At 40.9% G+C, this 13,017-nt stretch overlaps 1 protein-coding gene across 1 annotated transcript; it reads left to right on the top strand.

Moving 5' to 3' along the window:
• Positions 1-3,131: 3,131 nt before the first annotated feature.
• On the top strand, positions 3,132-4,511 carry LOC109219980. The gene is made up of 3 exons (XM_019384441.1): positions 3,132-3,457; positions 3,556-3,940; positions 4,035-4,511. Exons 1-3 carry the CDS (start codon positions 3,132-3,134, stop codon positions 4,509-4,511), a joined length of 1,188 nt encoding a protein of 395 aa, XP_019239986.1.
• The last annotated feature ends 8,506 nt before the right edge of the window (positions 4,512-13,017 follow it).

Raw genomic sequence — 13,017 nt, 5'->3', positions numbered from 1 at the left:
GTATGGGAAGAGAGTCGCGAGGAATGATGAATTTCAAAGGCCGACCAAGAGGCCACATATCCAAGAATTTGTTGACGCATCGCAGGAACAGTGGGCTTGGTTAGCCAAAGAGAATGACTAGCGGACTACCATAAGCAAACTAAAAGATCAAATCAGAAACCTTAAATTTGATAGTGGTTTGCAAGCCTCTGTGGATGAAGGAGAAAAGAAAAGGTTGGCCCGAGAAAATGAAGCCCTTCAAGCTCAGATTCATAAGATGAAAATAGCCACTGAAAACCTAGCAAGAAGCGAAAAAGATGAAAAACTCATAAGCAATTTGAGGCGAAAAGTGCTTGATTATGGGTTTGATCTGGCCAAGGCCGAGGATGAATTGGCAAAAGCCCGGGCAAAGTTGGTAAAGAATGCAGAAGAACGGACAAGGTTTGCTTATCAATTAAAGCAAAGGTATGAAGGGTCCTAATCTTAAGGAAAAAACTAACTAATCTCGAGAATGAAATGGTCCGGCAAGCAAAGGATTTCAAAACAGAGAGAGAGCATTGATTACATTGATTTGCCGATTGAAAGAAGACATATAGAAAATTGCAAGTCCAAAACCATACAGCCACGCAGGTCTTGGAGGCCCGGTCTCAGCAAATTGGATGCCTACTCCAAGAAAAAGGTGTTATTAGAATGAGGATTAAAGAAATTGCTTATTATGTCGCAATGAAGTGACATGAATGCGAAGATATGACCAGGTCTATGTTCTTTGCCGCTGTGATGACTTTTGTCTGTCAGGTGATGGCTGATTTAGAGTACCTTCAAGAAGAGATTGCACGCAGGCCCGCATCGGGCCGACTAATGTCCCGCGGGCCCCCAGAATAGCATTGGAGGCTCTTATGTATTCCGGATTTTCTTTTGGCTTTGAGTCTGTATTTCACCTTTTCGAGTCTGTTAAGTCTGTTTGTTTTTCTATTTTTGAGTCTGTATGTTCCTTTTTTATCATCAGTATTTCCGAGTCTTTGTAATAGAAAAACCCAAAAATATTTTATTTAATGAAAATATTGAAAACCTAAAATTTTCTTTTCTTTTATTTCGCATTTATTTTTTAACTACGTAATGATCTGATTCATGCAGCGTTGTGATACGTAGGCAATCCCCATCAGATTCGATTATAGCCATAGACAATCTGAATGAAAGAATAAACCAGAAATGAAAAAAAAAAAAGAGAAAATTTGAGTGAAAAAGAGAGAAAAGAGTGAAAAATAAAAGAGCGAAAAACAGCAATATGCAATGCACCGGGATGAAACACACAGCTGTTGCAAAACATTTAGAAACATTAAACTTTTCAGGTGCATTTCATCCCAAATATGCGATTCCCTATCTGTTAAATTTCTCAAACTTACTAGCTTGTTGTGTGGCAATTAGATAGGTCCTGTTTCAGGTGGTTGGTTTTTAGGTAATCTGGCTTCCCATCCTTACTTCACAAGATCCAAAGGCGTTATTCCTATGGCTTTTGAAAGTCATCTACCAATTATTAACCCTTTAGAAGATAGCCCGGTATCGGTTATCCACAGTCAGAATCAGCAGCTGCTGAAGAAAACAAAATGTTGTGCTGCCGTATGTTAGAAATGTGGGACGCTTGGTCTAATGGCAAAGAACCTCCCGGTACAATCCCCGAATTTCCTGAACTGCTTCCCAAGACAAGCGGAACCTCCAACGTCCCTATTCCCATAACCAACCCATTCATCCCGTTTGGGTACCCTACTATATCAGCTAATTTCACCGGTATGCCTTCTGAGGTTCGCCCCTATGCACCGTTTCCGGGAGTATCTCCTACAGTATTCGCCGCACCACCAGTCTCTACTACGGCACAGCCAACAGTGCCCAGACCATGCTTCGAGCCTCCAGCTTTCACTTTTCAAGTACCACAATTTCAGCTAGACACAGCTCATGTCACCTCAAACTCCTAGCCTCAGCACCCACGACACGAGTCTCTAGTAGAACAGTAAAGAACGGCAAGAAACCCCGAGCAAGAAGAAATGGCTCGGAAAATGAAAAGTCTCCAACAAAGTCTTAAGAACATGCAAGGCCTGAGTGGCCAAAAGAGTGTTTCGTACTCCGATCTGTGCATGTTTCCTCATGTTCATTTGCACGTTGGCTTTAAAATGCCAAAATTCGAGAAATACGACGGGCATGGAGACTCGATCGCTCATTTGAAAAGATATGGTAATCAGATGAGAGGGGTGGGTGGAAAGGAAGAACTTTTGATGGCCTATTTCGGGGAGAGCTTGACTGGAATTGCGTCAGAATGGTACATGGACCAAGGCATCTCCCATTGGCATATATGGGACGACCTAGCCCGAGATTTTTTCAGGAAATTTCAATACAATGTCGATATAGCCCCAGATAGGAATTCCTTGACCAATTTCAAGAAGAAAATCACGGAAAGTTTCCGTGAATACGCTATCAAGTGGCGTGATCAAGCAGCACGAGTGAAACCACCAATGGATGAGACAAAAATGGTAAATGTTTTCTTGCAGGCCCAAGAGGGCGATTAGTTTCAGAACATAATGTCTGCCATGGGAAAACTTTTTGTAGAAGCCATAAAGATCGGAGAAATGGTAGAAAATGGCCTGAAAACTGGCCGAATCATAAGTCAATCTGCTTTGAGAGCCACTTCACAAGCCATCCAGACCGGCTCGGGAGGTTTAGCAAATCGAAAGAAGAGGGAAGAAGGAGCCATGATGGCTTCAAGTTCGAGAGGCTCCCGTCGATCACGTGATCATTCTTACCTGCCTCCCAGAACCCCACAACACTACTACCCCTATCAAGATGCAGCATATGCCGTGGCACCGCCTCCTTATGTGCTAAAGAATGCCCAGCCCTATACACGGCCACAACAGCATTACAACCAAAACAGAGCTCCACCTCCAAGAAATAGCCATCATCACCAAGCTCCATATAACTCCCGTCCACTACAAAATAACTACCAACATAATACGCGCCCACGTGAGTCTCCCAGAAGAAACGACTTCACGCCTATTGGTGAGTCCTACTCTAGCCTATTTCCGAAATTAATCCAGATGGATCTATTGCAACATGTGCCTCCAAACTAGCAAAATCGGGAATCTCCATCATACCGGCTCAGTACTATGTGCGCCTATCATTCGGGGGTAGAGTGTCATAATACGGAGGATTATTGGACTCTCAAGAGGGCAGTTGAGAATTTGATAGAACAGAAAAAAGTCGTGCTAAGGGATAAGGAAGTCCCTAATGTGACTAACAATCCATTACCGGCTCACAACAACGGGCCAATCATTGGAATGATTTGTGATGATAAACAGTTTGATCCGGCCTTGAAAGCTATCATCACCATTGCCGATTCGAAGGTAAGACCTAGAGCGGCGGTGAAACAGGCTAGAAATGAGAAGAAGAAACTCCAACTCCTCAAGTTGCAGAAAAAGCTGTGGAAACAAAAGTTGGGGAAGCATCTGCTAAGGACGCAATTCTTTATGTTCCTAGGGCCCCAAGGAAAGAGCAGCTCATGTTAAACACTTCCAGAAGATTTGAGTAAAGGAAAGTCACGGTGAATGTACCAAAGTTGTATGTGCCAAAAGGGACTTATGTGGCACAGGGGCCGGTAATTTCACCAAGGCTGACTGAGCCCGTGGTTATCAGCCGCGCACCAAAGAGCCCTATGAGAGACCCCACTGCAGTCCCCTGGAATTATAGCAAAATAGTGGTCACTTACACGGGGAAAGAGATTATGGGGGAGGTGAACGAAATGAACCAATCTGGGAAGGACCAGAACCCAGAGGAGCTAAAGAGATCAAAATTGAACAAGGAGAAACAGTCTCCACCCAAGAAGCCTGTGAGTGCTGAAGAAGCAGAAGAGTTTTTCCGAAAAATGAAAACTTCGGAATATGCCATAATTGATCAACTCCGGAAGACTCCTTCCCAGGTTTTGCTTTTGTCCCTGCTGTTGAGCTCAAATGAACATCAAAAGACACTCTTGAAAACATTGAATGAGGCATATGTCCTGTTTGAAACTTCAGTCGAACAATTGGAGAGAATGGCTAAACGATTTCGAAGTCAACAGGATTTCTTTCAGCCGTGATGACTTGCCCCTAGAGGGAGCCGCCCACAACAAAGCCCTTCACTTGACTGTCAAATGCGAAGGTTATTATGTGAAGAGGGTCATGCTAGATGGTGCGTCCAGGTTTGACATTTGCCCTCTCTCAACGCTTCAGAGGATGGAAATTGGAACAAAAATAATTCGACCAAGCAATGTCTGTGTGCGCGCTTTTGATGGAGTCAAGCGAGACACAATAAGGGAAATTTATTTGATTCTGACCATTGGCCCTGTGGATTTCGAAGTGACTTTCCAGATTTTGGATATGGATACTTCGTATAATTTTCTCCTAGGAAGACCATGGGTTCACGCTGCAAGGGTTGTGCCCTCCACTCTCCACCAAATAGTCAAGTTTGAATATGAAAACCAAGAAATTGTTGTCCGCGAGGAGGATGAATAGTCCATTTATAGCGACCCGTCAGCCCCGTGTCTTAAAGCTAGAAAAGGAAGTGAGCACATTGTCTATCAAGCATTCGAAATTGTAGTCGCCGACCAATGTGAAGAAGGGGGCCCGTTTCCTCAACCTTGCTTGTCAAATGCATCAGTCATGGTAGCCACTGAAATTATTAAACATGGTTACAAGCCCAGAAAGGAGATCGGGGTATCTCTACAAGGCATCACAGAGCCCATCACTTTGACCGCCAATGAGAAATTCTTTGGCGTAGGTTTCCAAGCTACAAATGCCAACATAAAATGGGCTGATGAGCGCAAGAAAAATGGGTGGGTATCGAGTCAGTCGGAGGGGTATCGAGTTAGATCCAACAAAGATAAGTCTATTCGGGATTTGCCACCTCCAAGAACCAAGAAAGAGGTCATGAGTCTGCTAAAGATTGAATTACATCAGCGGGTTCATCGCTCAACTGACAACCACGTGTGAGCCCATATTTAAGTTGTTGAAGAAATATGTGGCAATCAGATGGACAGACGAGTGTCAAGAAGCTTTCGACAAAATCAAAGAATATCTATCGAATCCGCCAGTGTTGGTTCCACCCGAGCCAGGGAGACCTTTGTTCTTGTACCTTACAGTCCTGGAATATTCTTTCAGCTGTGTCCTGGGCAACATGATGTGACCGAGAAGAGAGAGAAAGCCATATACTATTTGAGCAAGAAGTTCACTAGTTATGAAGCCAAGTACACTTTGTTGGAAAGAACTTGTTGTTCCCTTACTTGGGTCGCGCCCAGAAGCTCAAACATTATCTGTTGGCCTACACCACATATCTCATAACTAGAATGGATCCTCTAAAGTACATATTGCAAAGACCAATGCACATGGGAAGGTTAGCAAAATGGCAAACCCTGCTCACTGAATTTGACATAGTCTATGTCACTTGCACGGCGATGAAAGCCTAAGCCTTGGCGGATCACCTAGCTGAGAACTCGGTCGATGATGAATACCAACCCCTAAGTACATACTTCCTGGACGAGGAAGTAAATTCAGTTGAAGTAATTCCAGAAGACACCAATGCTTGGAAAATTTTCTTTAATGGAGCTATAAATGCAAAAGGTGTCGGGATTGGGGAAACTTTGATTTCGCCCACTGGTCAGCACTATTTGGCCACAACCCGGCTTCAGTTCTTCTGTACAAACAACACCGCTGAATATGAAGCCTGCATTATGGGTATGAATATGGCAGTTGACATGGATGTGGAAATTGTTAATTATGGAAATTCTGACTTGATTATCCAGCAAGCTCAAGGTGAATGGGAAACTCGAGACATCAATTTTATCCCATACAAGCAACACGTGGAAGATCTTAGCAAACGGTTTAAGTCCGTCGAGTTTAGGTATATTCCTCGATTCCATAATGAGTTAGTCGATGCACTAGCTACTTTGGCCTCAATGTTGCTGCATCCGGGCAATGTCCATATTGACCCGCTGGAAATCCAAATTCGAGAAAGACATGGTTATTGTAATGCAATTGAAATAGAACCAGATGTTCAGCCATGGTATCATGACATCAAATGGTTTTTGAAAACAAAAGAATATCCCAAGCGGGCCAGTGGAGACCAAAAGAGAACCATTAGAAGGCTTGCCAGCAATTTCTTCTTGAGCGGAGAAGTCTTGTACAAAAGAACTCCGAGTTTGAATCTTTTGAGGTGCGTAGATGCCCAAGAAGCTGAAAAGATCATGAACGAAGTGCATTCTGGAGTATGTGGGCCCTACATGAATGGATATGTCCTTGCAAAGAAAATCCTTTGGGCAGGTTATTACTGGATGACCATGGAAAAGGATTGTTTCAGTTTTCTCCGGAAGTGCCATCAGTGTCAGATACACGGTAACATGATTCATACACCGCCTTCAGAGTTGCATCCTATATCAGCCCCTTGGCCATTTATTGCATGGGGTATGGATGTCATTGGGGCAATCGAGCCGAAAGCTTCAAATGGGCACAGATTCATCTTGGTCGCCATTGATATTTCACAAAGTTGGTTGAAGCAGTCACTTTCAAAGCCGTCACCAAGAAAGCCGTGGTGGATTTCGAGCATTCCAACATAATTTGTCATTTTGGTATTCCTAGAACTACCATTACAGATAATGCTGCAAATCTGAACAGCCACTTGGTGAGGGAGGTATGCGAACAGTTTAAAATTACGCATCGTAGCTCTACCCCTTATCGGCCCAAAACTAATGGCGTCGTTGAAGCTGCAAACAAGAATATCAAGAAGATCCTAAAAAAGATTCAAAGCTCTAGACAGTGGCATTAAAAACTGCCTTTTGCATTATTGGGATATCGCACAACCGTGCGCATGTTAGTTGGGTCCACGCCCTATTTATTGGTTTATGGCACAGAAGCCGTAATACCTGTAAAAGTTGAGATTCCCTCTCTTCGAATCATTGTTGAAGCTGAGATCGAGGATGATGAATGGGTCAAGACCCGGTTAGAACAATTAACTTTGATTGATGAAAAGCGAACGGCTGCAGTTTGCCACGGGCAGTTGTACCAACAAAGAATGGCCCGTGCCTACAACAAGAAAGTGCGGCCTAGAAACTTTGAAGTAGGGCAACTCGTTCTGAGACATATTCTCCCACATCATGAAGAAGCGAAAGAAATACTCGCTCTAAATTGGGAAGGTCCTTACATTGTAAGAAGAGTATTGCCAAGGGGAGTGCTATATTTGGGAGACATCGAAGGGAACGATCTCGAGACAACCGTCAATGCAGATGCAGTCAAAAGGTATTACATTTGACCCTTCACACAACTCTAACATGCTCCGATTGAGATGATAAAGGCTTTCATTCTCGCTACCCAAACACTACCAACCCTTGCAAACCCTTTGAGTCGGTTCCCTTTCTTTGATTACCCTCTTTGGAACCTAAAAGTGTTATTGAAAAAAAAAGACAGAAAGATAAAGGGAAAAAGAAAAGGAAAAGAAAGAGAAAACAAAACAAAACAAAAAAATCAAAAACAAAGTTCCTTGAACTACGTTCGACTTGATTCCCAAAGGATACGTAGGCAACCACTCTCTGGGGTTCAGTCACACCAAAACAAAAACCCATATTTCCCCAAAGTTGAAACTAGGGCAGAAGTTATAATGGTTCAACGATGATTTCGCCCAAAGGTTCCAAAGTCGCAACTCAATCCAAATCCTTTTTACCCCCAAAACCCTGTTCAAGTCCTTCTGATCGATTGGCAAACATGTTCAAATTGGAAGATACAGTTACTTGGATCTGTTGCCACCAAATGTGAAGAAATAAAATGAGAGAGTTTTATCAGTGAAAACCCTCACGGGCACCATATGGTGATGGTAAGCAGAGAAATTAAAAATGAGAGAGTCTTGTTAGTGAAAACTCGCAAAGAGCACTATAAGGCGACGACGTGAAGAGAAATAAGAGAGGTCAGCTGGTGAAAACCCGCAAAAAGCGCCGCTAATCGAAAAGAGGATCCTCACAACCATCGGCATCAATAGAATCCTGGCAAGGTTTCTGGGTTTGAAGGCATAGGTTTTGATGAATTTTTAGGAGTTGGACGGTTTATACCGATCAGGAATCCTATCCAAGAGGCATGTCATGTTCATTTAAGTCCGCATGCACTCCAGATAAGTCCTTCTTTCTTTTCCCCGAAAGGGATACCTCTCGTCTAAATTCATTTGTCCATTACATCGCTTGTTTTTCTTTGAATCCCTTTCGGTCTAATTCTATTCTGAAACTAAGACAAAGAAGGGATGGCAAGATTGATTTACACGCTTTTGTTTGACACGAGCCAATATTCAAGAAGGCACCCGGCCTCGGCAGGTGCATCGAGTCGACTTTGACTGGCCATGATGGCTGATGCTTTGAAATCAAAAACTCCTGAAAAGAAAGGAAATCAAAATGAAAGGCCTTCGAAGGCGAAATAAAGTTGAAAAATGTTAAGTCCCATGTGATTAACCATCATGGTAATGTTCTGGAAAATCCAAGCTTCTCCAGGGCCAGAAATAAAATCGGTCCTCAGGGAACAAGTAGTTGTAGTTGAGATCTTCATCAAAGAAGTCGGGCCGAGATTAGTGACAAATTGTTCTTTGTTTGAAAAACAGGAAACGGGTGTAATTCAAAGCAACCTTGCAAGAAGCAGGTGCAGCAAACAAAAACTGCGCAGAGACTTTCTGCAACAATAATCACTCCGAAAGGGAAGTCTCCTCCAAATTCTTTCCTGCATTTTACTCATTCTCTCAATAAAAAAAATGAAATGAAAAGAAAGAAAATTCAAAATCATGGTAGTATAGGGTCTCCAATCCCTATGTGCATTTTCCAACATAGGGGTTTCACTCCCTAGTTGATGATTTTTTGACATAGGGTATCCACTCCCTAGTCGCTTTTCCAACATAGGGTCTCCACTCCCTAGTTGATGATTTTAGACATAGGGTCTCCACTCCCTAGTCTCTTTTCCAACATAGGGTCTTCACTCCCTAGTTGATGATTTTCCATCATAGGGTCTCCACTCCCTAGTTGATATTTTTATACATAGGGTATCCACTCCCTAGTCTCTTTTCCAACATAGGGTCTCCGCTCCCTAGTTGATGATTATCCAACATAGGGTTTCCACTCCCTAGTTGATGATATTTTGACATAGGGTCTCCACTCCCTAGTCTCTTTTCCAACATAGAGTCTCCACTCCCTAGTTGATGATTTTCCAACATAGGTTCTCCACTCCCTAGTTGATGATTTTCAGACATTGGGTCTCCACTCGCTAGTCGTTTTTCTAACATATGGTCTCCATTCCCTAGTTGATGATTTTAGATATAGGGTCTCCACTCCCTAATCTATGTTTTCCCGAGGGTACACAATCCCGCCTTTTATTTGATTTAAATAATAAAATAGTATAGAATTTTTCTACAAATAGCTCACGAAATTTTCCTAGTGAAAACTGGGGAAGAAAAATTCTGTTCGTTTGTTTGTTTTGGTGCCTGAGTAGATTATACCTCGATGCACAGGGTTTGAGATGACCAAAAGAAGACGTCTCAATCCAGAATAAAAAAAAAAGAAAGAAGAAAAGAAAAAGAAGTGAACTCAAAGTGCAGAAGCATATAAAAGATGTGGACTGCTCCAGACATGATTGAAGTCACAAGCTTGGCATGTCCTGCCTTCATCCGAAAAGCTGAAGAAGAATGAACCAGCACCTGCAGCTAACAAGCATCAAGATTCAGATCAGAGTCTGTATGAAGAACCAGCCAAGACTCAAGATCAAGCTTCAGAAGATTTACAAATAGGAATCTTGTAACTCGTAGCTGATAGGCTTAGATAGTTCAGTTTTTCATTATGATTTTGGGTGTAATAAGGAGCTCAGCAAGCAGCAACAATAGTGAAATCACAGTTTCTCGGTAGTACCAACTACTTCCAGCACTACATTGACCTGATTCCTTTATATCCAAGGATATCTAGGCAACCTCTGAAGCAAGGTTCAGTCAAACTTTTTCAAAAAACTTTCTATAGAATATCCAAACGGGCAAAAATCACTCATAATTGCTCATTTTATCTTTGCCCAAAAACTCTTCATCTTTCCGAGCAAAGAGGGATAACTATGAGCACGTGATTTTTTCCCTACTAAAATATTCCTACATAATTCACAAAATAGGATTATTTTTAATTATTTTAGTTTTTATAGAAGTTTTAGGAATTTCTTCCTAATTGTTGATTGCATTTAGTTGCATGTTTAATATTTAAAAATTACAAAAGAATACCAAAATATGTTCAAAAATTTCATGCATTGCATTTTAGGTTTTTATTTGCATTAAGTTGATAATTAATTGCATTATTAAACAAAAATCACAAAAATATTGTTCATTTTTACATTTTTAGTTTCTAGTTTTAAATTAGTAATTTCCTTCATTAGTTTTAAAGTTAATTAATTGTTTAAATGTTAGAAATAGTTAATTAGGTTTATTTTACGATTTAGATTTGATTTAGGACCCAATCTAGGTTTTTAATTAATTATTTTAAGATTTAAAATAAAAGAAAAAAGAAAATAAGAAGGAAAAAACAAAGAAAGAAGGAAAAGAAGGAAATTGTGCATTCATTTGAATTGGGCCTGCCTCAAATGGCCCAAAAATGCCCAAATCCGCCCCAAATTTAGCCCCAGAACTGTTTAAAATCCGGTCCAACCCCTAATAAATGAAACGACACTGTTTCATCTTGTTTAATCCCAGCCGTTGGATCATTTTGATCCGACGGCTCGCAACTCACCACCCAAATCCCTTAAAAGGGTCGGACCAAACACCCCTAACCCCTCAAAACACTCACAGACCTCACCCTTTCTCATCTCTCTCATCTCCACCGTCTGCCGTCGTCAAAAATTGCCTCACGGCGGCGGCGTCACTCCAATCCCTCCCAAATTTATAGCAGACAACCACCACACTCTCCTCATCTCATATATCCGTTCAATTTCACCAGAAACCCAAAATTAGTGAATTTTATTTCCAAAATTCCAGAGAAAACCCTACTTCAGCATGTTTAGATTTGCTTTGGTATTTTCGTTCGTTTTGATTCGAGACTCACCTGAATTGAGTGCTCTTGAAGAGAACAATTGTTTTAGTTTAGTTTCAACCCATTGCGAAGTTATCGGAGTCCGATCTATTCATCGCTGGCGGTCCGAATTCATCATCTCCGTTTGCTCGCCGGTTCGCTTCGTTCTTTCATTTCTTTAGGGATTAGTGTTTTTTTCTTCTTTGTTCTTATTCTGTTTTTCTTTCTTTCTTTTCTTTTCGAATTGTTAATTAAGCCTCATTTTTGGTTGGATGCTCAATTTGTTAATAAGTTCATTTAGATTAATTAAAAATTAGCATTCAGTAAAATCCCTGATTATAATTAGATTTCAAATATGGCATTTTGTTGTATGTTGGGTTCTCTTTTGAATTCGAATTTGGGCCTGGTATTGGGCCGTTTAGGTAAGAGCATTTGGCCCAGACCTAAGCAGATAATCTGCTTCTAGAAGGGAATAGCTGGCAATTTTTAGTTACAAAATATTCCCTCCCCCTCTCTCATTTTCCCTAAATTCACGCTGAATTATTCCCTGCCAGACCCTCTCTCACTCTTTGTTTAGAGTAGTATATATACACTCACTTTAGAGATAAGGATGAAGGGATTAGACACAGATTTTTCACACCAAAAACCTCTGAAATACACACTCTTCTCTCCATTTTTTGAGACTGATTTTTTTACACCTTGAACTCTCAGTGGAAAAATACAAATTTCCTTTATTCATTTCACACTGATTTTGCTTTGCTTGAGTTGCAAATTGGTATTCCCTTTCATTTTACTGGTTTTACTCCATTTGTTGCAGGGATTTCGAGTTGGCTCTTTTGTTCTTGTTGATTTCCACTGCTGCATTTACTTTTCTTGTTGCTTTTTTTTCTCTCAAAATTCAGAGACTTATATTTTATTTGTTTGGTTCTGCTATAATCAGGTATGTAGCTAAGTATCAGTTCCTCCATTGGTTGTATACATGAAGTTTAGAAATAATTGTTGGATTCCATATTGATGAAGAAGTGTTTGTTTAAAGCTTCTTATTCTGTGTTATTTGGTTTAGCTCCAAGTCAATATGTAATGTTAAACATTTTATTAAATCTTCGAGGTGGTACAATCTATTGGTAGATTTGAAGTGATTTGGAAGAAACTTTTTATTGCTTGTGAGTTTATGACTTGGTTTGAACTTGAGTTTAACACACTTGTGCTGAAAGGTTCTAAATGGCAAATTTAACTAGAAATGATGCTATTTTTAGCTCCTTCTTTTGTCTTTATAGAAGGATCTGGTTGAAAAATTTTTGGTGACAACAGTGGATTAAGAGCATGTTTGGGAGACTCAAACGTAGACTAGAGATTAGCCATTCCGTTTGGCATGTTTACTTGTTGGATATTCTGTTATTCTAATTAAATAGTCATTTGTTTCTCATGAACAATTGAAAGCGTTGGTGACAAACTTAGAAGTCTGGCCAGTGCTTGGCTTGATTTTTAAGTTCTACTACTTGAAAGTTGTCACGACCCCAACACCGGTCGTGATGGCGCCCAACATACTGCTAGGCAAGCCCGACCATTTAGACAACCTTAACCAATTAATCACAATGCATGGATAAATTAATGTAGCTAAATTACTAAGTCAAAAAGTTGAAATCCTAAAATAGAGTTAAACATACGGAAACCCCAAAATATAAAATAACTACACAGCCCGCAGAATCCGGTGTCACAAGTCTAAGCCTCTAATATACGAGTGTCAACCTACTACATAATAGTCTGAATAAATGCGGAATAAAAATAAATAGGATAGATGGGAAGATCAGGATTGCGGACGTCATGCAGCTACCTTGATGCTTCCGGATATGATGCTCGACAGAGAAAGTCTCACTCAGCCTCAGTGGGTGTTCCTGAATCTGCACACGAGGTGCATGGAGTAAAGTGAGTACTTCCAACTCAGTGAGTAATAAACATAAATAAAG

The sequence above is a fragment of the Nicotiana attenuata genome, unplaced genomic scaffold (assembly GCF_001879085.1).
Source record: "Nicotiana attenuata strain UT unplaced genomic scaffold, NIATTr2, whole genome shotgun sequence".
Classification (NCBI taxonomy): domain Eukaryota; kingdom Viridiplantae; phylum Streptophyta; class Magnoliopsida; order Solanales; family Solanaceae; genus Nicotiana; species Nicotiana attenuata.
Note: the sequence above shows the minus strand (reverse complement) of the source record. Positions and strands in the feature narration are given on the sequence as shown.

Bases quoted from the DNA above. Each gene is read 5' to 3' on its own strand.
- LOC109219980 (XM_019384441.1), top strand. From the start codon at position 3,132: ATGTGCGCCTATCATTCGGGGGTAGAGTGTCATAATACGGAGGATTAT. The intron at 3,458-3,555 runs GTTGGGGAAGCA...ATTTGAGTAAAG, and splicing joins AAAAAGCTGTGGAAACAAAA to GAAAGTCACGGTGAATGTAC. The intron at 3,941-4,034 runs GTTTTGCTTTTG...TTGAAACTTCAG, and splicing joins TCCGGAAGACTCCTTCCCAG to TCGAACAATTGGAGAGAATG.